The sequence below is a fragment of the Carya illinoinensis genome, chromosome 10 (genome assembly GCF_018687715.1).
Source record: "Carya illinoinensis cultivar Pawnee chromosome 10, C.illinoinensisPawnee_v1, whole genome shotgun sequence".
In the NCBI taxonomy this organism is placed as follows: Eukaryota; Viridiplantae; Streptophyta; class Magnoliopsida; order Fagales; family Juglandaceae; genus Carya; species Carya illinoinensis.
This window is the reverse complement of record NC_056761.1, coordinates 38127296-38150372: the sequence shown is the minus strand read 5'-3', so window position 1 is coordinate 38150372 and position 23077 is coordinate 38127296. Positions and strand designations below refer to the sequence as shown.

Here is a 23077-nt window from a genome sequence, read left to right as displayed (position 1 = left end):
AGATTAGTGATCCTGATTGCAATATTATTTTATTACCAACCAAATACCCTTTAGGCCTTTCTAATTCTTTAAATTATAATGCGATCTCTAGACTTTGGTTTTAATAATTAATGCCTAAGTTTTTTTTTTGTCAATTTCAGAACTCAGTTTTGCCCTTTCTACTCAATCATCATCCTTGTCTCCATTTCTGCCAATTTTTTAAATTGGAATTTGTTATATTTATAACCTCTTAATCTATGTTTGTCTCATCAAGACTCGTTTGGTTACGTAATTCAGATAAGATGAGATGATATATTTTATTTAAAGTTGAATAAAATGTTGTTATAATATTAGTTTAGTTTTGGAATTTGAAAAAATTGAACTATTTATTTTATTTTATTTGAAAATTTGAAAAAATTATAATGATTATATAAAATAAAATGAGATAGTTTGATATTGTGTAACCAAATTAGCCCATTTATAGAAACGGATCGATATATGAGTGACATTATCTATAATTTGTATGTCTTTGTCTATGTATTAAGATATATAATTTTGAAAGCAAAGTTCTTGCTCCATGATCTCCTCCATGAATTTAATAATTTATTAAGCTTAAACCAATTTGGAAGTTTGGAGCTGATCTGCAACTTGAATTTTTATTATTTGTTCATTTTATCTACATTATAGATAGGTACATTATAGGGAATGAGGGATTTTCACTCCTAAACATACACGTACGTTGAGTCCACAATAAGATTTAACAATATTTTGGCAGTGAAATTACTTAATTTCATGATGAAAATGATTATCATTAGCATGAAGCTCCTCTGAGGTTTCTCTTGCAACATTGAAAACGAAAAATTCTATACACTACACTTTCATCTCATTATATCATCCAATGGTATAAATGTGTCACATCTTATATATTAAGATAAAAGTGAAATAAAAGTGTAATGTATAGCATTACTGTTAAAATACATACTATTTACGTACGTAAGTCTCTTTATGATTAATTATCTGTATAATTTTGATAGTCTCGACCCCACAAAATGGGATCTAGTGCCATTGAAAATCATGCCTCCTATATTTGATATTCACTTTTAAAAGCTTTTATTGCTTGTTAAACTGTGTCAGTTGATTAGCAGTTAATCGGTTTGATTCGATTATGTTTTGGATATGCTGTTAAATTGGTATAAGTTGGTTTTAGAATTTTGAAAATCAAAATCGACTGTTTATTCAAGGAATCGGAACTTCAAGTAATTTTCGGTTGGTACAATTTTATATGTGTGATTCAGTTTTAGACTTTTTTGTTGAGTTAGTTTGTTTCTTTTCCAAATGAATAATCTCTTTTAACTCAAATATGAGTTTTAGAGCTCAAAACATTATTTTCAGCCCAAAACACCATGTATATATAACGTAATATGTACTTATCAATATATACTAATGGTGGAGTAATGTGCAAGGTACATTTGACTTGGCAAAGGGTAGTGGGTTTTTGGAGTTGTGGGAAAGTTTGATGGGACAATTGACTTCAGATTAGTTGGAGGGGGTAGCTGTCCAGTTAAAAAAGATATGAATGAGAAGAAATGAGATAGTTTTTGAGAAAATGCTCTCATGTTTCAAGAAGCTATTGGTAACTGTAAGAGAAGGTCTAGAGGAATATCAGAAGACTCAGCAAGTGCAGAAACCAGAGGTTATTACAGGAATCAGGAATCAGTGAAGAAACCAAAGCAAACATATATACATGGGTGAAACCAGGTGCAGGCTTTGTGAAAGTTAGTTGGAATGCATCTCTGGATGTCAAGCAAAGGTGATGGGGATGAGGATTATAATAATAAATGAGATGGATGAGACTATGATGGCAGCTTGTGACAATAGAAAAATGGTTCAGAGACCAGACATAGCAAAGTGCATTACATTGTGGAAAGCTTTGGAGATTTGCAGAGACCTATATTTTTAGAGGGTGATTTTCAAAGGTGATGCTAAAAGCTATTATTATGGCTATAGAGAGTGATGAAGAGATAATGACTTGTTATGGTCATTTGATTAATGACATTAGACAGGTTTTTAGTAATAGATGTGATTGACATATAAAATTTACATATAGGGATAGTAATATAGTAGCTCATTCTTTAGTAAAGGCTGCTTTACAATTGGGGGATGAAAGAATCTAGGTTGAAGAAGTCCCTGACTTCATTGTACAAAATTTGGGTCAAGACAATGGCTGTAATGGGTGAAGTTTGTTCAATGATATATCGAGGTTTCTTTTTCCAAAAAAGAAAAAAAAATGTACATTTGTCTACTTGAGAGAAAATAAGCTAATCATATATGTCAACTATATATATCAAAATAAAGTAATATACACATCAATCATAATGACATACATGTCAAAATAAAATAAGCTAACCATATATCTCAATTATACATCTCAAAATAAAGTAATATATGCATCAACCATAGTAATATACATCCCAAAAAAGTTTGATACAAGTTTACAAAACAAAGCAATATACATGCTTAATGTCAACTGTAGTTTGACACAAGTTTCCAAAATGAAGTGATATATACATCATATATGAATCATAGATTACTACATATGTAATACTTATACCATATTAAATATGTAAGTATGTAACTTAATATGTAATGATAAATAATAACATGTTAATAACTTAATATTAACATTCATATTTAAATGAAAGTTTATATCAAGAAAGCATAAATAAAAAGATTAAAATGTCATGTTATATTAATTTATAATATGTATAATATAAAAAACTAAAAATTATATATCCCAGTTTGATTCAGTCCAATTCAATTTTCAAATCATGAAAACTGGGACTGAATTGGTTGTAATCAATACTAGAGGATAAATAATAATATATTTATAATTTAATATTATTATTCATATTTAAGAGTGAATTTATATTGATGAAGCATAATTAATAATATTAAAATTTCGTTATATTAATTTTATAATATATATATATATATATAAGAAATTAAATATATATCAATTCAATTTGATTCTTCTTCACTGCAAAACTGTAAGGAAGCTCATGAATGCCAGCACTTCTTGTGAGGTGACACCATGAGGAAATACTTGAGCAATGTTATATATATTTACAATTTTACTTATTATTTTACTTATAATACTCATTTTATAATACTCATTTTATTAGTTTTCTTTTAAAATTAAAAATATTATAATTTTCATCATATCAATAACTGATACGTGGAAAAGTAAATATTTTGTAAATTTTTCTTAAAAATATTTAACATTTTTCATATTACTTTGGCCTTATAAGATATCAAAACATATGTGCTTCATTTTTCCAGAAAGTGGGTGGACGAACTAACTTATTACATGAAGGTTTGCACATAGATGTTAAGTATTTGTTATCTAGACACTAATGTGGGTGACATCAATCACCCCCTACCTAGCTCAGGAGGCACCGCTACACTCTAATTTTCTGTTAAATGGATCAATCTATCGCAACCATTCTATATACTATATAATTTAAGAGTGGTGCTACTATGCCACCCAAGTTTAACCACTAGGTGTGCCCCTAGTGGAAATTTAACTTTTTTAACTTTTTTCTTTCCAATATTTCTTAAACATCTTCAAACATTTTTTAAATATAAAAAATAGCTCCAATACACTAACTGTTCGGCTTTGGTGACTGTTTTAGGCCTTAAAGCAGCAACTAATAATACTAACATTTCAACAGTGTACAAAATAAAATCATGAGGATCACTATATCAGATTATTTTCTAAAATACCCTAACATATTTTCCTCAAAGTACACATAGATTATTTCCTTCCCAGGCTATCCGTTGTGTCCCTTTCGAAAACTCATCAAATCATCATCTAATCATTTCGAAGCCAGGCAGCCCACCTCTACCAACCAGTTCGATGACAGGTAGCCCAACGCGGCCACGCAATCCGATGTCACCCATAGCCACAATCAAAAGTTAGGGAAATGCTTTGGGTCCCGAAGTGTGTCCCGAATGATGATTTTTTTTTTACTTAATGATTAAATATGCATTTTTTAGTGATGTTGTGAATTTTTTATTTTTTAAAAAATATTTAAGAATATAAAAAAATGAATGAAAAAAATGGCTTATTCGGTGGGTTCTCTGGGTACATCATTCGGTGGATGTAGCAGGACCCCAAAAGTTATCACTTTAACCAGATAACACCAATGAATACCTGGTTTGACATCAACATTGCTTTGCTTATAAAGCCTGGTGTCAAGTACTTGCTTCCCCCACTCCCCAAAAAAAAAAACAAAAAAGAGGCAAATTGGTGCAGTGCACAACAAAATACATTCGCGAACCATATGAGAAACAACATCAAATAATAGTACCTAAGTTGTTGTGAATCATGACCATCCCCCCCCCCCCCCCTCCCCCCCGCGGCCACACACACACACACACACACACACACACACACACACACACACATAGCTCATCATCTTTTCAAACCATTCTCAAGCTCGACAACTAACTTCTCTCACTTTGAGAACCCAAATAAACAAAACCAGTTAGCTTGCCAAAAAGCTTCCATTCTCTTATGAAGGAAAAAATGGGTCCCACTCTTCAAAATTCTCCACAAAATGCAAACCCACACTTAAATCACTTTCACATTCTTCAATTAGGCCAAAAATCTCGGATTTCAACCCCTATCCCACTGCCAAATCATTCATTCAACTCTTACTTCTATCGGGTCCTATCGAACCCATGAAGCCTTTATTGGGTTTTTTGATTCAGATAAACCCTGTATGTCAGCTTGTATAGTGCCTCCCTTGAAATCAAGAGTTCACGGCAGTGAAATCCAAAGATGTTCATGGCGTTGAGGGGTGAGGGATTTGATGAGAGAGAGACAAGGTTGAGGGAGGGATTGGGTTTCGAGTGGGTGGGATTGGGTTTTGAGTGGGTGAGAGATGTGGGTTTCAGTGTGGTGCATCACATTTCTAGTCTAATGGGTGGGCTACGTGGTATAATAATATTAAAGGCTGTTCTCGGCCCTTTGATAGATTAACTACTCAGAAGATATTCTCATATATTAATAGTCACTTTCTTAACTATTAAGTAAAAAAATTTAAAAATAAATAAAATAAATGAACGGTCAAATTGAGAGGTAAACTTAAGCATATCATTTTTCTCAATTTAAAGAGGCTCAAACTAGGCTGTGTTAGAGGGGTTCAAGGTTTGGGCATTAAATACTTTTATAAAGTCCACGTTACACCGATCTAAACTGATCACAGGCTCATTCACGCGCATTGGTCATTGGGCTTTCCCACAAATTAAAGCCGAATTAAATTTCATTGCCATCTTTGGTCAACTTCAATAACAATATGTAGATTGATGATATTCTTATAGTGGCCCCGACCCTAGCTTGTATTATTTGAATTTTGTTATGTATGAACTTATTTGTATGGCCATACATAGTCATAAATGAAGACTATTGAAGTCATTAATTAAGATCATTGAAACCATCAATTAAGACCTATCTTTAGCCTACAATTAAGACCATTGAACCATACCTACTCCTTTATACTCCTATATATATGGGTATCATTCACTTGTATATCATCAAGTTTTGCATTTGAATAACAACTCTCTCTTGCAATACTCTCTCTCTCTTGCAATATTATTTCTCTTTTAGTTTCATAACACATTATCAGCACGAAGGTTTTGACGATTTTGAAACTAGTAGTCTTATACTTCAAGTAAGTTTTTCAATATATTATTTGCAATCTCCAAGGTGAGTATTAAAGATTATATTCATTATTATTACTTGATAAATTCTATGTTTATTCACATAATTTACATCTCAAGGTATATATATGGTGAATTAAAATTTTCATAATTTATATATCAATTATATCTGTGATTAATTTTATTCACATAGTTTAGATACAAGTTTTATTTTTTTTGTAATTGTTATGAATTATTGATGATATGATTTATCTTAGAATGGAAATGGAGCATCCCTGAAAGATCGCCCTAAATCAATAATTTTATTGAGTACCTAATAGTTTAAATGAGTGATATGTATACAGAAAGCTCATTATGATTAATGCACCTGAAGTTGCATAATTGAAATTATGTAGAGAAAAGCCACTAAAAAATATATGTTTGAAATGAATGTCTCGAATGTGCTCTTGAAATAGCAATATCGAGTGTGCTTTTGAAGTAGCAATATCAAGTGCAAAAGTTTACAATATATTCTAAATTTATATTTGGTCTTCTAGTGGCTGAGCAAAATAATGAGTTTTTGATAAGAAATCATTAGTCACGTCCTAATAGTTCAACATTATTCCCTGAAGTGAATGATATTGAATTTATATCATTTTATTCCCTTAAGTGAAAAAAATGATGCGTTTTATTCAAAGAAACTAAGAGATTAGACGTGATAATGAATATCTTTATAATATTTTTATGATTTTGGGCCAGAAGCTCTTATTGAAAAAAAAATTACTAGCTTTCTCTTTGAGATGATATTATATAATTATTGAATCAAATATTATAATGCATCAAAAGTGATATGATTTAAAATATTTGTATCTTTTTATGGTTATCTTGATCATCCAAAATTAATTACGATAAGTCGAATGATTTTCATATGGACGTCCATAAAAAAACTAGAAGATTCTTTTACTATAAAATCTTACCACCAGGAATGGAAAGAAAAATTTGCTAGAAGCAAATAAAATGAAATAATTCGATGTTATCTTGATTATCATAGGTGAACTGGAAGTTCAGATGATAATTAAATTATGGATGAAATAAGATAAAAATATCTTATATTTTAACTGCTAAAAATCCCAACGAGGATGGCAGTCCCCGAAGGACAATTAAGAAATTTAGCAGTCTAATGAACATAAGACATGTCTAAAGGCATGTGAGACCTATTGATACAAAAGATAGAGCATCTTAAAAGAGAAAAGCACAAATAATTTGGTGCTCCTGAGGAGGCTATACCCACAAAACAAGCAATAAAGTCCATCTAAATTTTCTTTATAAAATTCTCTTATATAAACTCTTGAAGAGTATAAATCTCCTGAAAAATGCCTCTTGAAGAGGTTTTTCATGAAAATGTATTCCCTTGAAGAGGGACAAGTATTTGAAAATAATAAGATCTCGATATATTTCATGAATATTAGAGAAATTATGGATATAAATAAAATCATTGTCGACGACGTATTTCCATATAAGATGGCAATTAACATTACCATAAGTAATGGAGAAAGTGAATAAAGAACCGTCGAAGAATAACGACATAAAATATTGGCCAAATTTGAAAGAAACAATTCCTGCAGAATTGATTCACTAGTAAAATATGATGCATCGGGACTTATAGTCCAAACACTTAAAGAGGTGATGCTTGTTGAATGTTAGTGGGTATTTATAGAAAGGAAATAAAAATGTGATATATAAATCACGAGTCAGTTTCTCACAAACAATTCCTGCAGAATTGATATCACTAGTAAAATGTGATAAATATGGACTTGAAGTCTAAACACCTAAAGAGATGATTTTTGTTAAATATCAGTGGATATTTATATACATGATATAAAATGCCTGAAACTTTTAATCTGAAAATGTGATATAGAAATTATAAGTTAGTTTCTCGAAAAAACAATATTGATATGCTTTTAAAGTGGTTGAAATTATATTGAGATTTTTATTAGCTTGAAAGTTACTGAGAGTTTGGATATGCATGATTAACTGCATATTTATATGGATCATTGGATCATGATACATATATGAAAATTCCTGAAGAATAGAAAATGCCTGAAATTTCTAATCTAAATACATCTAGAAATATGTATTCTATCAAGTTTCAAAAATCCTTATATGATCTAAAGCAATCCAAACGCAAATGGAAACAAGCTATTATTGCAGTTTATGTATATGATTTAAATATCATTGAGGCTTCAGAAGAGCTCATGAAAACTGCACATATTTGAAATATAAATCTGAAATCCTTGTGGCTTCAAGGGAAGATGAATGATGTTATTAGTTTTGAAATACCATCTTTTAAATACAATTAATATTTCAGATTCATATTACGGGTTTGATAAGAAGTGTGCATTATTAAAGAAGAAATAAAATGGAGCACGCAGAACATCTACCAGAAGATAGAAACACAAATATGAATATTTGTGAAATATTATTTTATTATCTTGAAGCAAAAATTACAGAAATTTGAGGCATTTCGCCTCATTCTTTAAACCCTCTTGCTGTTCAAGAATCTGCATGACATCCTTATCTCAAGGAGTAAGCAATCGAAAAGAAGATTTAAGCAAGGATTTTAAATTCCTATTCTCTTGCTTTATTGCTCCTATCTTCATGTTGGATTCCAGAAGAAGTCACTGAAAGATAGCAATATTCTCATGGAGTTTGTCAACTCCACACATTTTAGATTGCATCAGCTGAGAAAATGCGACAATGGATGATGAGTATCGGATATTGAGGTTTGTAATGGTTGAGGTTTGTTCAATGATATACAAAGGTTTCTTTTTCAAAAAAAAAGAAAGGTACGTTTGCCTACTTGGGAGAAAATAAGCTAATCATACATGTCAACTTACATATCAAAATAAAGTAATATACACATCAATTATAGTAACATACATGTCAAAATAAAATAAGCTAAACATATAGCTCAATTATACATCTCAAAATAAAGTGGTATATGCATCAACTATAGTAATATACATCCGAAAAAAGTTTGATACAAGTTTACAAAACAAAGCAATGTACATACTTAATGTCAACTGTAGTTTCACACAAGTTTCCAAAATGAAATGATATATACATCATATATGAATCATAGATTACTACATATTTAATACTTATACCATATTAAATATGTAAGTATGTAACTTAATATGTAATGATAAATAATAACATGTTAATAACTTAATATTAACATTCATATTTAAATGTAAGTTTATATCAAGAAAGCATAAATAAAAAGATTAAAATGTCATGTTATATTAATTTATAATATGTATAATATAAACAACTAAAAACTATATATCTTGGTTTGATTCGGTCTAATTCACTTTTCAAATTATGAAAATTGGGACTGAATTGGTTGTAATCAATTTCAATTCTTGGGAATCGAAACTAACTGAACCGTTATGAACCAGACCGAACTGGTCAGTTTAGTTCGCTTGGATCAATTTGCCAATTTTTTTTACTTTCTACGTACCCTCATGTTGATCTTTATAATAGAGTTGATCCCCTTAATTTCTACCATTAGATACAATTGGGTTAATATTGTTATAGAAAATTAAATAAGTTTCAGCCAATTAATCATATATATACTTTTCTCCTTAATTTTTGTAGACAAACCACTATGAAAACAAATTGTTGATGCAAATTTAGGAATTTCAATAGGTCTATTACGATACTTTACCCTGTGTATAGAATGTGAGATTTGGAGTTCCAGAAGATGAAAATTTCAGTGTTTAAGTGAGATTCTAGTGAATCTCCAAATGAAAAGAAAAGCACACACACACGAGAGAGAGAGAGAGAGAGAGAGAGAGAGAGAGAGAGAGAGAGAGAGAGAGAGAGAGAGAGAGAGAGAGAGAGAGAGAGAGAGAGAGAGAGAGAGATCCTTTTGGTTTACCTTCGTCGTCTTATATATCATGGGGAATCCAATGCTACACCCTTTTCCTTGGGACCTCTGATTTCCATGGCCTAACATGGGTGTATCCCCCATGTAGCCATTTTGAGACATTAAATATTGTAAGAGCGCTAGCCATATGTAAAATTTAGCCAAAGTTTGGCTGGCCAACTCAAAACAAATGCAAACTCAGTAAAAGCTACAGTATTTTACTTCCGTCACACTCTCATTTTGGCTCAAGACAACATTTGACATTTTCACATGGAGCTTTATCTTCATCTCTAGGTATTTTATATCTCTTCATCCCTCTACTTTTTTATTTCTCTAAGTTAGTCGATGTCGCACAACCACTTTTTTTCCCTCAAGTGTATAGGTCTACTGATTACTCAAGTGCCATGTAGTGATTGTAAGCATTCTGGAAAGTCTTATGCATAAAAAAAAATCGATAACCAAAACGATAAGATTTCTGTGATTAGTTAACTGCCCAAAAGGTTTTTCTTGCCGATAAAATAGGCGGGTTTAAATTTTTATAGTGATGAATGTTTTTCTATTCTTTACAAGAATACTTCTTGCCGATTAGATTTCATTATTTCAATAGAATAGTAATAGATATAGTTTATTTGGTGTTGTTGAAGAGTAGCTAGCTAATTAGAAAAAATGAATTTCCTAATCAAATTTTAGTTAAAGAATGGCTAGACCACCACTAATACTCTAACATCTCTAGCCATGCAGTAGTCCCTTAGACCTAATTTGACTTATGACATGACAGTAAATATATATTTTTAAATTTACTATTAAACATACTAGATGATAAATAATAATATATTTATAATTTAATATTATTATTCATGTTTAAGAGTAAGTTTATATTGATGATAAGGCTGTGCATAAAAGGCCTTGGGCCCGATCCGTCTGTAATACCCGACATGATCAACCCGTATAAAATCGGTTTCATCGGGTCAAACTCCAATATGGGTATAAATACCACATTATCGGTTGAAACCGATCCACCGAAAACACTCCATTAGAGCCTCTCCAGTTCTTCTTCTCAAACCCTACCCACCGACTCCATTCCTCCTCCCCGTTTCGTCGCCGTTGACGTTCATCGTTGCCATTCATCGTTGTCATTCACCGTCGACCTTCCGTTGCTACTACCCTCTATTGTTGCTCCACCTTGCGTCCAGATCTTCCCCTGCGACGGCTTCGTCCTCTACGACCCACATGGCTTCTGGCACGATTCCTATACCTTCTTTTCGATTGATTTCTAGTATTTGTTCCTTGGGTCTGCAGATCTCTTCACCTTGGTCGGGTTGCTGGAATTTTTCTTTACGAAGGCACCTTCGTCCTCAAACACAGGTTTGTCCCTCTATTTCTATTTTCGTTTCTCTGTTCTTTTTTTTTTTTCTCAAGAATATATCATTACATTATTATCCATTTTTTAGATTGATTAAGATAAAATCTACCAACGGGAAGATAAAAACGCATTCCTGAGATTGATTGAGATAGAAACCCTCTATTTTAATTTCCCTTTGTCTATTCTTTTTTTTTTTTTTCTCTCAGAAATATATTATTGCATTATTAGCCAATTAAGATACAAACTCATCTTCTTCTTCCTCTAGCTAAAGCTATGGCGTGAGATGCAGAAATGGTCTTTTTGCCCTCCAATATTATTGTGGTAGAACAAACGAGGATAAAGCAAACGGGTTTAGAACGGGTTCGACCCAACTTGAATTTCAGGATCGGATTGGATCAATCGTGTTTTGTTTTCTCTGCGGATCGGGTTGGGTCGGACCAAACTCTAAACCGGGTGAATCGGTGTGTAGCCCTAATTGATGAAGCCTAAATAATAATATTAAAATTTCATGTTATATTAATTTTATAATATATATAACATATAATATTTATATAAGATAATAAATTAAATATATATCGGTTCAATTAAATTCTTCTTCACTGCAATACTGTAAGGAAGCTCATAGGGGTGTAAGAATAAACCGATAAACTAGAAAAATGGCCCGGACTGGGCTAGACCGGTTGTTTCGGTCCGGTTTTCGACCGGTTCGGTTTGAAATTGGTTCTTTCATTTTAGAAACCGATCAAATCCGGTCTAGAATCGGTTTTATGTTTTCCAACACTGAACCAGACCGGTTCACATATTATATATATTATTAATTTTTAATATTATATATAATATATATAATTATGTATGAAATAATATATTATAATTTATAATATAACATTTTAATCTTAAACATGAATATTTATTTAATCATATATTTTAAATATAAAATATATATTAAATACATTTTATTGCCTAATAAATTCTCAATATATTTCTTTTGATAAATACATTAATAATACTAATATACTTAATATATTAAAACTGGACCGAACCGGATCGAAACCAGTAAAACTGGACGTACCGGTTCAAGCGAATAACCTGTACGTAATCGATTTTTTAAAATATAAAACCGGTACATACCAGTTCGATCCTAGATTTTATCCAAAATTGGACCGAACCGGATCGGTTACATCTCTAAAAGCTCATGAATGCCAACACTTCTTGTGAGGTGATAACATAAGGAAATACTTGAGTAGTGTTATATTTATTTACAATTTTTCGTACTACTTTACTTATTATTTTACTTACAATACTTATTTTATTAGTTTTTAAATTTAAAAATATTATAATTTTCATCATATTAATAACTTATATGTGGAAAAATAAGTCTTTTGTAAATTTTTCTTAAAAATACTTAATATTTTTCATAATACTTTGGCCTTATAAGATATCAAGACTTAATTTGTCCAAAAAGTGGATGGACGAACTAACTTATTACATGAAGGTTTGCACATAGATATTAATTATTTTTCATCTAGAGACTAATGTGGGTAACACCAATCACCCCCTCCCCAGCTTGGGAGGCACCGCTACACTCTAATTTTCTGTTAAATTAATCAATCTATCATAACCATTCTATATACTATATAATTTAAGAGTAATGCTACTATGCCACCCAAGTTTGACCACTAGGTGTGCCCTTAGTGGAAATTTTACTTTTTTATTTTTATTTTTTTGCTTTTTCTTTCCAATATTTCTTAAACATCTTTAAAAAATAAAAAATAACACCAATACACTAGCAGTTCGGCTTTGGAGTGGTCATGACTGTTTAAGGCCTTAAAGCAGCAGCCAATAACACTGACATTTCAGCAGTGTACAAAATAAAATCATAAGGATCACTATATCAAATTATTTTCTAAAATACCCTAACATATTTTCCTCACAGCACACACAGATTATTTCCTTCCCAAGCCGCTCGTTGTGTCCATTTTGAAAACTCATCTAGTCATCACCCGACCATTTCGATGTCAGGCAGCCCACCGCCACCAACCAATCCGATGATAGGTAGCCAATGCAGCCATGCAGTCTAATATCACCCACAACCATAGTCAAAAGGTAGGGAAATTCTTCGGGACCCAAAGTGTGTCCTAAATGATGATTTTTTTTTTCTCTTTTTTACTTAATGATTAAGTATATATTTTTTAGTAATGTTGTGAATTTTTTATTTTTTAAAAACTATTTAAGAATATAAAAAATGAATAAAATAAAAAAACTAGCTTATTCATTGGGTTCTTAGGCTACATCCTTCGGTGAATATAGCAGGACTTCAAAAGTTATCACTTTAACAAAATAACACCAGCAGATATCTAGTTTGACATCAACATTGTTTTGCTTATAAGACTTGGTGTCAAGTACTCGCTCCCCCCCCCCCCCCCCCCCCCCCCCCCCCCCCCCCCCCCCCCCCCCCCCCCCCCCCCCAAACACACACATACACACACAAAATATTGCAAATTGCTACAACACACAACAAAACACATTCACGAACCAGATGAGAAACAACATCAAACAATAGTACCTAATTTGTTGCTAATCATGACCCACAATCAAAATCCCACACACACACATATATATAGCTCATAATCTTTTCAAACCATTCTCAACCTCGGCAACTGAGAGACAAGGGTGAGCGAGGGAATGGGTTTTGTGGGGGTGAGGAATGTGGGTTTCGGTGTGGTGCATCACATTCCTAATTCTCGTATACTAATATTCCTTAACTATTAAAAAAAATTTAAAAATAAATAAAATAAACGAGCAGTCCAATTGAGGAGTAAATTCAAGTAGAATAGTATCATTTTTCATAATTTAAAGAGGCTCAAACTGGCCGTGTTAGATTGGGTTCAAGGTTTGGGTATTAAATACTTTCATAAAGTCCACGTTACACTGATCTAAACTGATCACAGGCTCATTCACGCCCATTAGTCATTGGGCTTTCTCACAAATTAAATCCGTATTAAATTTCATTGTCATCATTGGTCAACTTCAATAACGTAGTCTGTACGTAGATCGATGATATTCTTATACTTATAATGAAGTGGAATACGCCACCTACGGAGTTTGAAGGATACGTATTCATTTCAAATTAATTAAATACGGAATTTGAATGGAATGAAAATTCAAATGATGAATGATTGATTCACTTTTATTATTTAAATGTTTTGTCACCCTTCAATTGTTTCAATAGAATCTTATAATATTCTGTCAGACTCATTTCTCAATTTTTTTATTTTATTTTTAAGCATAAAGATATTTAGAATAATTATATTTTTCATTTTCTTATAGTCTTGTGTTTCACTTTCATGCCACGTTGGGTTTTCACCGATATGATGTAACATATAATTTATTATATATGAAACTTATTATAATTATAAATAAAGTTAAATTATATATAATTTTTTATATTAGAAGTTTCAACGTTATTATAAATAGTGCATTGATCGAGGATTTGAATGAGCGAGTTTATAAAAATTTTATGTGCAGTTATTTTTATATATTTTTTACACACGATATGATTAATTAATATAATTAGCTGCATCATTTTTTTAAATTATAATTAAACATGTTATTTGATTTCATTGATAAACTTCCTCAGACTCCAAACAAGAAATCCAGAATCTATTTAGTTTGGATTAAAAGAGATGAAAAAGAATTAGAGAAGAAAGATGGGAAGAAATAAGATTTTCTCCTTTTATTTTTGTCTCGACTGGAATGCACGGGAGAAATATTATTAGAAAAAGTTATTAATTTGATTAATTATCTCATCACCCCATGTTTGACATATTATTGTTTAATAGTATATTAATATATGAGAAATTCTATTTACAGTTCTACTTGAAGATTCTCTATGCAGACTCTTTATTAAAAGGGAAAAAAATATCATTTTAAGATGGATATTTTAGTACTTTTAAAAAGTTTTAAAGATAAAATTGCTTATGCGTGCATTGCAGTCTCTAAATGAGGATTGTACGTAGCATTGCTTTATCCTTTTGGGAGCATATCCTCTTGATGATCTATCATTTTCTTCATCTCCTACTTAATTAATTAAATAAGTAAATTAGGGTTTCTTTAATTTCTCCCTTCCTCTGATATTCTTGTCCTTTTTATTCAACCCATTCTCACGTTCACCCATATATATATATATATATATATTATATGTTTGGGGAAAGATCAAATGTTAGAGTTTTTACTTTTTTTTTGGGTTGCATCACATGTGGGGTGATGACGTGGCGCTAGGGATTTTTCTCTCAACTTTCAGGTGCTAGGGAAGTTTTTGTATGGCTTTGGGCGCCAGCCCTATGCTGCCGCTGGCTGTTCCTAGGCAAAATGAGAGGGTTTTGAAGCATGGCTCTATTTCTGTGCTGAAGGCTACGGATGGGAAGGTAGAGAAGGTGGAATCTAGGCGTCGATTCGTGGACGTGGTGGGATCTTATCCCCAATTGCTGCCTACTGTTAATATTCTACATAGAGAGCCAAAATTCCAAGATGGGGAGATGTATTTTGTGTTCTCTAAAGCAGAGGTTTAGGGCTCTTCGGAGCCTTTTCGTTTCTCGGTCGTCCTGAAATTCTTGCGGAGAAGACCTTCTCTTGATCAGATTAGGGGCTTTATTCAAAACCGATGGGGATTGAGAGCAACACCAGTGGTTGGACAATTAAGAAACCCACGAAATGTTCTTGTTAGATTGGTGATGGAAGATGATTATATTTTTGTTATGGCCAGAGGAAATTCGGAGTTATTGGGCGTTCCTTTTCGGGTCTTTCACTGGACTCCGGATTTCATGGAGGAAGAAGACTCTCCGTGGGTTCCGGTGTGGTTGTCTTTGCCGGGGCTTCCTCCAAATTTTTTCCAGGAATCTATTCTAAGGAGCATTAGAGATGGGCTGGGAAAGTATTTGAAGAGGGATAAGGCAACGGCTTGTGTTACAAGACCTGAAGCGGCTCGTATCTGTGTAGAGGTAAATCTCTCTACTCCCTTGCGTTATTCTTTCTGGATAGGGCCTCCGAATGGGGATTCAAGTTTCTTTCAGGAAATAATTTTTGAGATGGTGCCTAGTTATTGTGTTTCTTGTCGTAAACAAGGACACATAGTTTTTACGTGTAAACGAGGACGGGATATGAAGAAGAAAAAACTGGAATCGGGAGGAGGTGACTTTCCTAAATCTGGAAAATTTGAGTGGAAGGAAGTAGTGAATCCTGAAAGAAAAAAAGAAGAGAGAAATATACAGTTTGAGAAAGGAGAGAATTCAACTTCTCGTAGGCAACAGATTCTGGAAAATATAAGAGCAAGACAAGAAGCTAAAACTATTTCGAAGGAGCCAATCTTATTTGTCTCTAACGTGGGAGTAACTTATACAAAGTCTGAAGTGGAGTTACAAGCAGTACAATTTTCGAAACTGGTTTTAGAAGCTAAAAATCAAGATGGTTTGAATGAGAAAAATTAGATGGGGAAGGAATTGAGTGGGACGAAGCAGGGGGCTGTACGTGGGATTGGAACGGAGCAGGGGTTTGTACGTGGGATTTGAACGGAGCAAGGGTATGTACGTGGGGCTGGAACGGAGGTGGTTTCTATAACTGGTTTAGAATATCAGGGGGCTCTAATACGGAAGATCAATTATGTGAAAATGTCTTGGCAGCAGAGGGTTTATTGGAGGTGGTTTTGCCGATACACACAAAAGAAAGTAGTCCAGCGAAATGGAGTGATATTGCGGATGAAGAGTCATCAGATTCAGATTCAGAGTCAAGTCCGAATATGAAAGAATCTGGTCCGAGAAGCTTAGTGCGTATGATTGATGAAACTTTGGAATTTGAGCTTGGTGGCTTGGCTAGAGGGGAACTTTTTGCTCAATCTGAAGTATTGGAGACAAGTGATTCTTGTAGACCGGGTTCGGAAGGAGAGCAAGATGGTGAGTTAAATGAACTGGCGGCAAAAGTGTTTGATTCAGATCCTGATATGCATATTCCGCTGAAAACGGTGAAGGGGTTGAGGAAAGAGAAATCGATTGTTGCTCTAGAGTGGCGTACTCGCTCCAAAAAATTTATTTAATTTTTTGATGTCTATTTTGATTTGGAATATTAGGGGTTTTCTTTCGTCGAAACATAAACTTCGGCGTATTTTGAATAAAAGTCGGCCTTTGGTGGTGGCGATTTTAGAACCTTTTTTAGGGGTTAATAAATGTAGCCGTTGGGCTAGATGGATGAGTTTAACGTCCTTTGTGAATAATTCTGATGTGGGGGGAAAATTTTGGTTTTTTTGGGCGGATGATTTGGAGTTTGAGATGAGTTCTTGTTCAGATCAAGCTATTTCCGGGTGGTTCTCATATGGGTCGTCTTGAATTTTATGTTCGTTTTTTTATGCTAGTTGTTTTCAGGATAAAAGAGTGGAATGATGGGATTATCTCAGGCTACAAGATCCTCATGGGTTTCCTTGGCTCATTGGGGGTGATTTTAATATTATTCGAGTTGATGCTGAAAAGATTGGGGGTGTTTTTAAGGCTCCTCGGGCTAAAGCTGATTTTAACAGGTGGATAAATGATTATGCTCTAATTGATTCTCCACGTAAAAGAAATCAATTATCTTGGTGTAATGGTAGGATTGGCGGAAGGCGTATTTGGGCTCAATTGGATCGTGTTTTGGTTAATTTACAATTCCTTAATTTATTTGAGGGTTCAAGTTATAGATATCTACCGAGGTTGTCTTCAGATCATGTTCCTATGCTGTTTGATTTGTTTATGAAAAACCAAAATATTATGAAGCCATTTAGATTTCTGAGAATGTGGGGATCCCATGAGGGGTTTTTGCCTTTGGTGAGATAGTGTTGGGAGGGAGATGTGGATGGATGTGCTGTGGTTCGGATTAAGAAAAAATTGAAAAGGCTAAAAGGTGAGTTGGTAAAGTGGAATAGAGAAGTTTTTGGTCGAGTAGAGATTGAAATTCATAAACTTGAAGACCGTATAGTGTGCCTTGAGGAAGAGTTAGTAAGAAATCTCAGGTGGAAAATGAGTTGTTACATGCGAAACAAACACATTTGCATTGGGTTCATCGGGAGGAGACTTTGGCTTGTCAGAAGTCACGTATAAAATGGTTGGTTGAAGGCGACTCTAACTCCAAGTTTTTTCATGCTGCGATGAGGGTAAAAAAAAAATAAACTTGTGGATAACATGGTTTTGGAGGATGGTAGGAGGTTGGATTCTGCGGAGGTAGTGCATATTGAGGCTATACAGTTTTTCCAAGGCAATTTTTCTGGGTCAGACGTGAATACTAGTGAGCCGGATTTTAATTTATTAAGTCCAGTGGTTACTCAAGAAGAGAATGATGCTTTGTTCAAGGTACCATCAGATGAAGAAGTCATAAGGGCTCTTCGGTCTATTTCTTTGGATAGTAGTCCGGGGCCGGATGGATTTGCTGCCTCTTTTTTAACATTGGCTTGGGATGTTGTTAAAAATGATCTTATTGACATGGCAAAAGAAGTGTTTGAAGGACAACCTTTTACTAAGTTTTTTGGTACTACTAATTTGGTGCTAATTACAAAAGTGGAAGAACTTATGGGTTTTGGTCAGTTTTAGCCTATTAGTCTTTGCTCGGTGATTTATAAGATTATGACAAAAATTATGGTTACTCGGTTGGCTCCTATTCTTGAAAAAATTATTTCTAAGGAGCAGGCAGCATTCATTTCAGGTCGGAGTATTTTTGATAATATTGCCTTGACACAAGAATTGGTTCAAGGGGTGAATAGGAAGGTAAGAGGGGGTAATGTGATGTTGAAAATAGATATGAGTTATCTAGGGAGATTAATGCTCGGTTTAGGCATGTGTTTCGAGAAGCTAATATTGTTGCAGATTTTTTAGCTAAGAAGGGGACTTTTGGGGATAATACAGATTTTGTGGGGCTAGATTTTGAGTTTGTAAGGTTTAGAGGTTTGATTCGTATGGATAGGTTGGGGATGGTTGTTATTAGAGAGAAGTGATTTTTATTTTCTGAGTTTTTATATCTAAGGTATTCCAGTTTTTTAATAATATTTGAGGTAGGGATCCCTCATATACATGGGATCCTAACTTAAAAAAAAAAAAAAAAAAAAAAAAATTGTTAGAGTTTCTTCTGCGTGGGAAAGTCATGGACGTTGAATAATAAAATTAAAATAATGTAAATGAATATATATGCATTAGGGTTTGGTGAACCCAAATATGCAAGTAGTACTACTACTCCCACCGTGCATGGTCTTTTGCTTATTTACCAAATCTTTCTGTTTTTAACCAAGTACTGATGATCCCATGCATGCATCACCAACAACAGGTCAAGATAATTTTTTATTACAAAATTTCCGAGAAAATGTTGATCCTTCGCTTCTGGCCGTTCTTTTGGAAAGAAATTAGTTCAGTACATGCGAGAGGGGTCAAGTACCTTAACTGCATGCATTAATTACAACTGGGCCATTATTATTTTCCAGAGTTTAAAAGAATGTCATTTTCTACAACCAAAGGAGAGGAAGAAGACTCGAGCGACCAATCATTAATCTTGTGGCTGTCATCCCTTAGCACTCTGAACCGATCAATCGGTCATTACCCGGCAGTCTCTGGAACCTAGAAAATTCAATCCCTTCTCCACTACGGTACTTGATGTGGCCAGAGCACTCGAAGAGCTGCGTGGGATTCAGCTCATTGATTTAATGGTGTGATATTGAAAGAGGACAGAGTAGAATATACAGCACTGTGTTCCATTTGGTGGTCTGAAATTTCCAGGGACCAAGTATTTTTTGTCCTGCTACGACTTTGACTTCTTCAACTCTCCCATGATCTCCATATCTCACCCGGTGAGAGAATAGTACCTAATGACCGAAATTCTCTCCTTTAAAGTTCTGATAATTCGTTAACTGTTCTTGTGCTTTCCGTCTTTGATCAATCCTTACGTCGGCTCTCATGCATACTAATTCCATGGCTTTATCACTTCCTTTTCTGGCTTTCCTATGTCTGATCTTATTTCCTCATCATGTTGCTCAATCTGAAAACGTTGAATTCGTCTTCCATGGATTCAAAGGTCAGGAAGCAAACCTCACCACAGAGGGAGCCTTTATTATCAAGCCCAGTGGTTTACTTCGGCTCACCAATCGATCAAACTTTGCTACAGGCCATGCATTCTATACCAAACAGGTTCCGATCAATAACAGTACTAATTCTTCTTCGTCATCCCCAAACGCTTATTCTTTCAGCACATCTTTCGTTTTTTGCATAATCCCCCCAGGCTCCGGCAGAGGTGGTCATGGTTTTGCTTTCATTTTGTCTCCCTCCAAGCAACTTCCTGGAGCTCAGGATGAGCATTACCTTGGGATTTTCAATGAATCAAACGATGGAAATTCTTCCAATCATATATTTGCTGTTGAATTTGATACGGTTAAAGGGTATAACGAGCCTTCCGATACTGAAGGAAACCATGTGGGTATCAACATCAATGGCATGTCTCCCAGGGCAGCTAAACCAGCTGCTTATAGTGACAGGGACAATGAAGACAACGAAGAAGAAATAAAATTGGAGAGCGGTGATTCTATTCATGCCTGGATAGAATATGATGGCCGGCAAAAAGTTGTGAATGTAACAATATCTCCAGCAACGCAAGCGAAACCGAGCAAACCCCTCATTAGTCTGCCACAAGATCTGACTTCGGTTCTTATGGATAGCATGTATGTTGGTTTCTCCGCATCAACGGGCGAGAAATCAAGCTCTCATTACATCTTAGGATGGAGTTTTTCGACGAAAGGAGTTGCTCCTCCACTACATCTTTCCCGACTTCCTGAGTCACCTCCAAAGGAGGAAAGTCCATCATCTTTCAAACCCCAAGTTACTGCAGTGATTGCCACTTTATCTGTTTTAACGATTATTTTGTTGGGAACTCTGTTCGTTCTCACCTTGTACAAAAGGTTGGCGCATGCGCGGCATGAGATTCTCGAGGATTGGGAGTTGGATTGTCCTCACAGGTTCAAATACAGGGATCTTTATGCAGCGACCAAGGGTTTCAAAGAGAGTGAGGTTATTGGAGTTGGAGGCTTCGGTGCAGTCTACAAAGGTATTTTACCTGCCACTGGAAGCGAAGTAGCAGTGAAAAAGATAGTGCGTAACTCAACCCGTGGAATGAGAGAATTTGCAGCTGAGATTGAGAGCTTGGGAAGGTTGAGACACAAGAACTTGGTCAATCTCCAAGGTTGGTGCAAGCATAAAAACGATCTGCTTATAGTCTACGACTATATTCCATATGGTAGCCTTGATTCACTCATTTACAAACCCAAAAACAACTTTGTTTTGAGTTGGGAAAAAAGATTCGACATCCTTAAAGGCATAGCTTCTGGATTACTATATCTGCACGAGGAATGGGAGCAAGTGGTAATCCACCGAGACGTGAAGTCCAGCAACGTGTTGATAGATGCTGAAATGAATCCCCGGCTAGGCGACTTTGGCCTTGCCAGGCTATATGATCATGACAAGTTATCACACACCACCAATGTCGTCGGCACGATCGGATATATGGCACCAGAATTGGCTCGTACCGGCAAGGTATCCACAAGTTCCGATGTGTTTGCATATGGGGTTTTGCTCCTTGAAGTGGTCACCGGGAGAAGACCAATAGAGTCGAGCAATTTCATTTTGGTGGACTGGGTAGTGGAAAGCTATCAAATGGGTCAAATTCTGAACCCAGTTGATCCAAGGTTGAACAACATTTACGTGGTTGAAGAGGTAGAGTTGGTTTTGGAATTGGGTTTACTTTGTTCCCATAGCAGGCAAGGAGCTAGGCCTACCATGAGACAAGTTACACGGTATCTCAGTGGGGATGAACCGCTTCCCACCATTAATGATGACTGGAGCTCTCTCGAGTCTCATGGCTTCAGTGAAATGAACTCGAGAATGTTAGAAGGCATTTCTACTACTGATACCATGAATATCACAACTTCCTATCTTTCGGCAAGTAGCACTGGGGGAACCTCTACCAGTTCCATAAACCGTGGAAGATAATAATTACAAATTAATCAGGAGGCCAGGAGGGTCTTTTATGTTTTTTTTTTTTAAGTCTTGTACTAATTTTTCTTTTCATTTTTTAGGCTTGCATACCCAGCTTGTATATGTGCTAGTTTGAAATACATACCAATGAAAGTGTATTTGTTAAGCGTTACATGCAGTTTATACACTACAAGAAAATACGCTTTTTGCAGCGCCATAAGTAGTCGGAAAAAAGGCACAAAATCGCTGGAAATAATCATAATCAGCGATTCCTTAACCGCTGCAAGTTAGTCGCATTTGTATACTCACTTATAAATTACTCTAGCGAGAGAAAAAAATCGCTGCGAATAGTCCAGTATTTCCAGCGTGTTTTGCCGCTGGGAGAAAAATTATTTTCGCCGCTGTTATGGCTCAGATTTGAGACTTAATCGCTGAGAATAAATTTTCCAGCGTAATATAATAGTCGAGAATAACCAACAAGTCGCTGAAAGTAATGGTTAATAATTGTAGCGTATTTGTAAAACGCTGAAATATTCCAGTATTATTCCCAGCGCTTTGAAATGGCGCTGAGAATATTTCAATTTCCAGCGGTACTAAACGTCGAGAATAATCAATATATGCAGCGTTTAAACACTGCGCTGAGAATAGCATTAATTTCCAGCAGTTTATAACACTGGAAATAATCTTCCAGCATTGTCTTAATTGTTACTTGCAGCAGTGATACATCGCTGAGTTTAGTTTTCCAGCAGTAAGGGATCGCTGGTAATAAATTTTCTGTGAAAATTTTATTCCCAGCGAATTGTATAGCGCCGAAAATAGTCCTATTTTACACCCACCCAGTTGGTAATTGGAATTACTTTTGGGTACCTAATTGACATCCAACTCAGACCACAACATATATTTCCGAAATATATGTACAAACATTCCATTTAGATCCAAATACCATACCATTTAACAACCATACCAATGAATTTAATATAAATTCATTGTTGTGAAAACAATATTGTGCTGATTCTTTTAGTCATGATGTAATACATTGGCTTGGTGCATTAATGGAAGGGAATTTTAAGTACTATAAAC

At 34.4% G+C, this 23077-nt stretch overlaps 1 protein-coding gene across 1 annotated transcript; it reads left to right on the top strand.

Moving 5' to 3' along the window:
- Positions 1-19520: 19520 nt before the first annotated feature.
- Positions 19521-22169, top strand: LOC122278345 (lectin-domain containing receptor kinase VI.3-like). The gene has a single exon (XM_043088543.1). It carries the CDS (start codon positions 19931-19933, stop codon positions 22010-22012), a length of 2082 nt encoding a protein of 693 aa, XP_042944477.1. The 5' UTR covers positions 19521-19930; the 3' UTR covers positions 22013-22169.
- Positions 22170-23077: the final 908 nt, after the last annotated feature.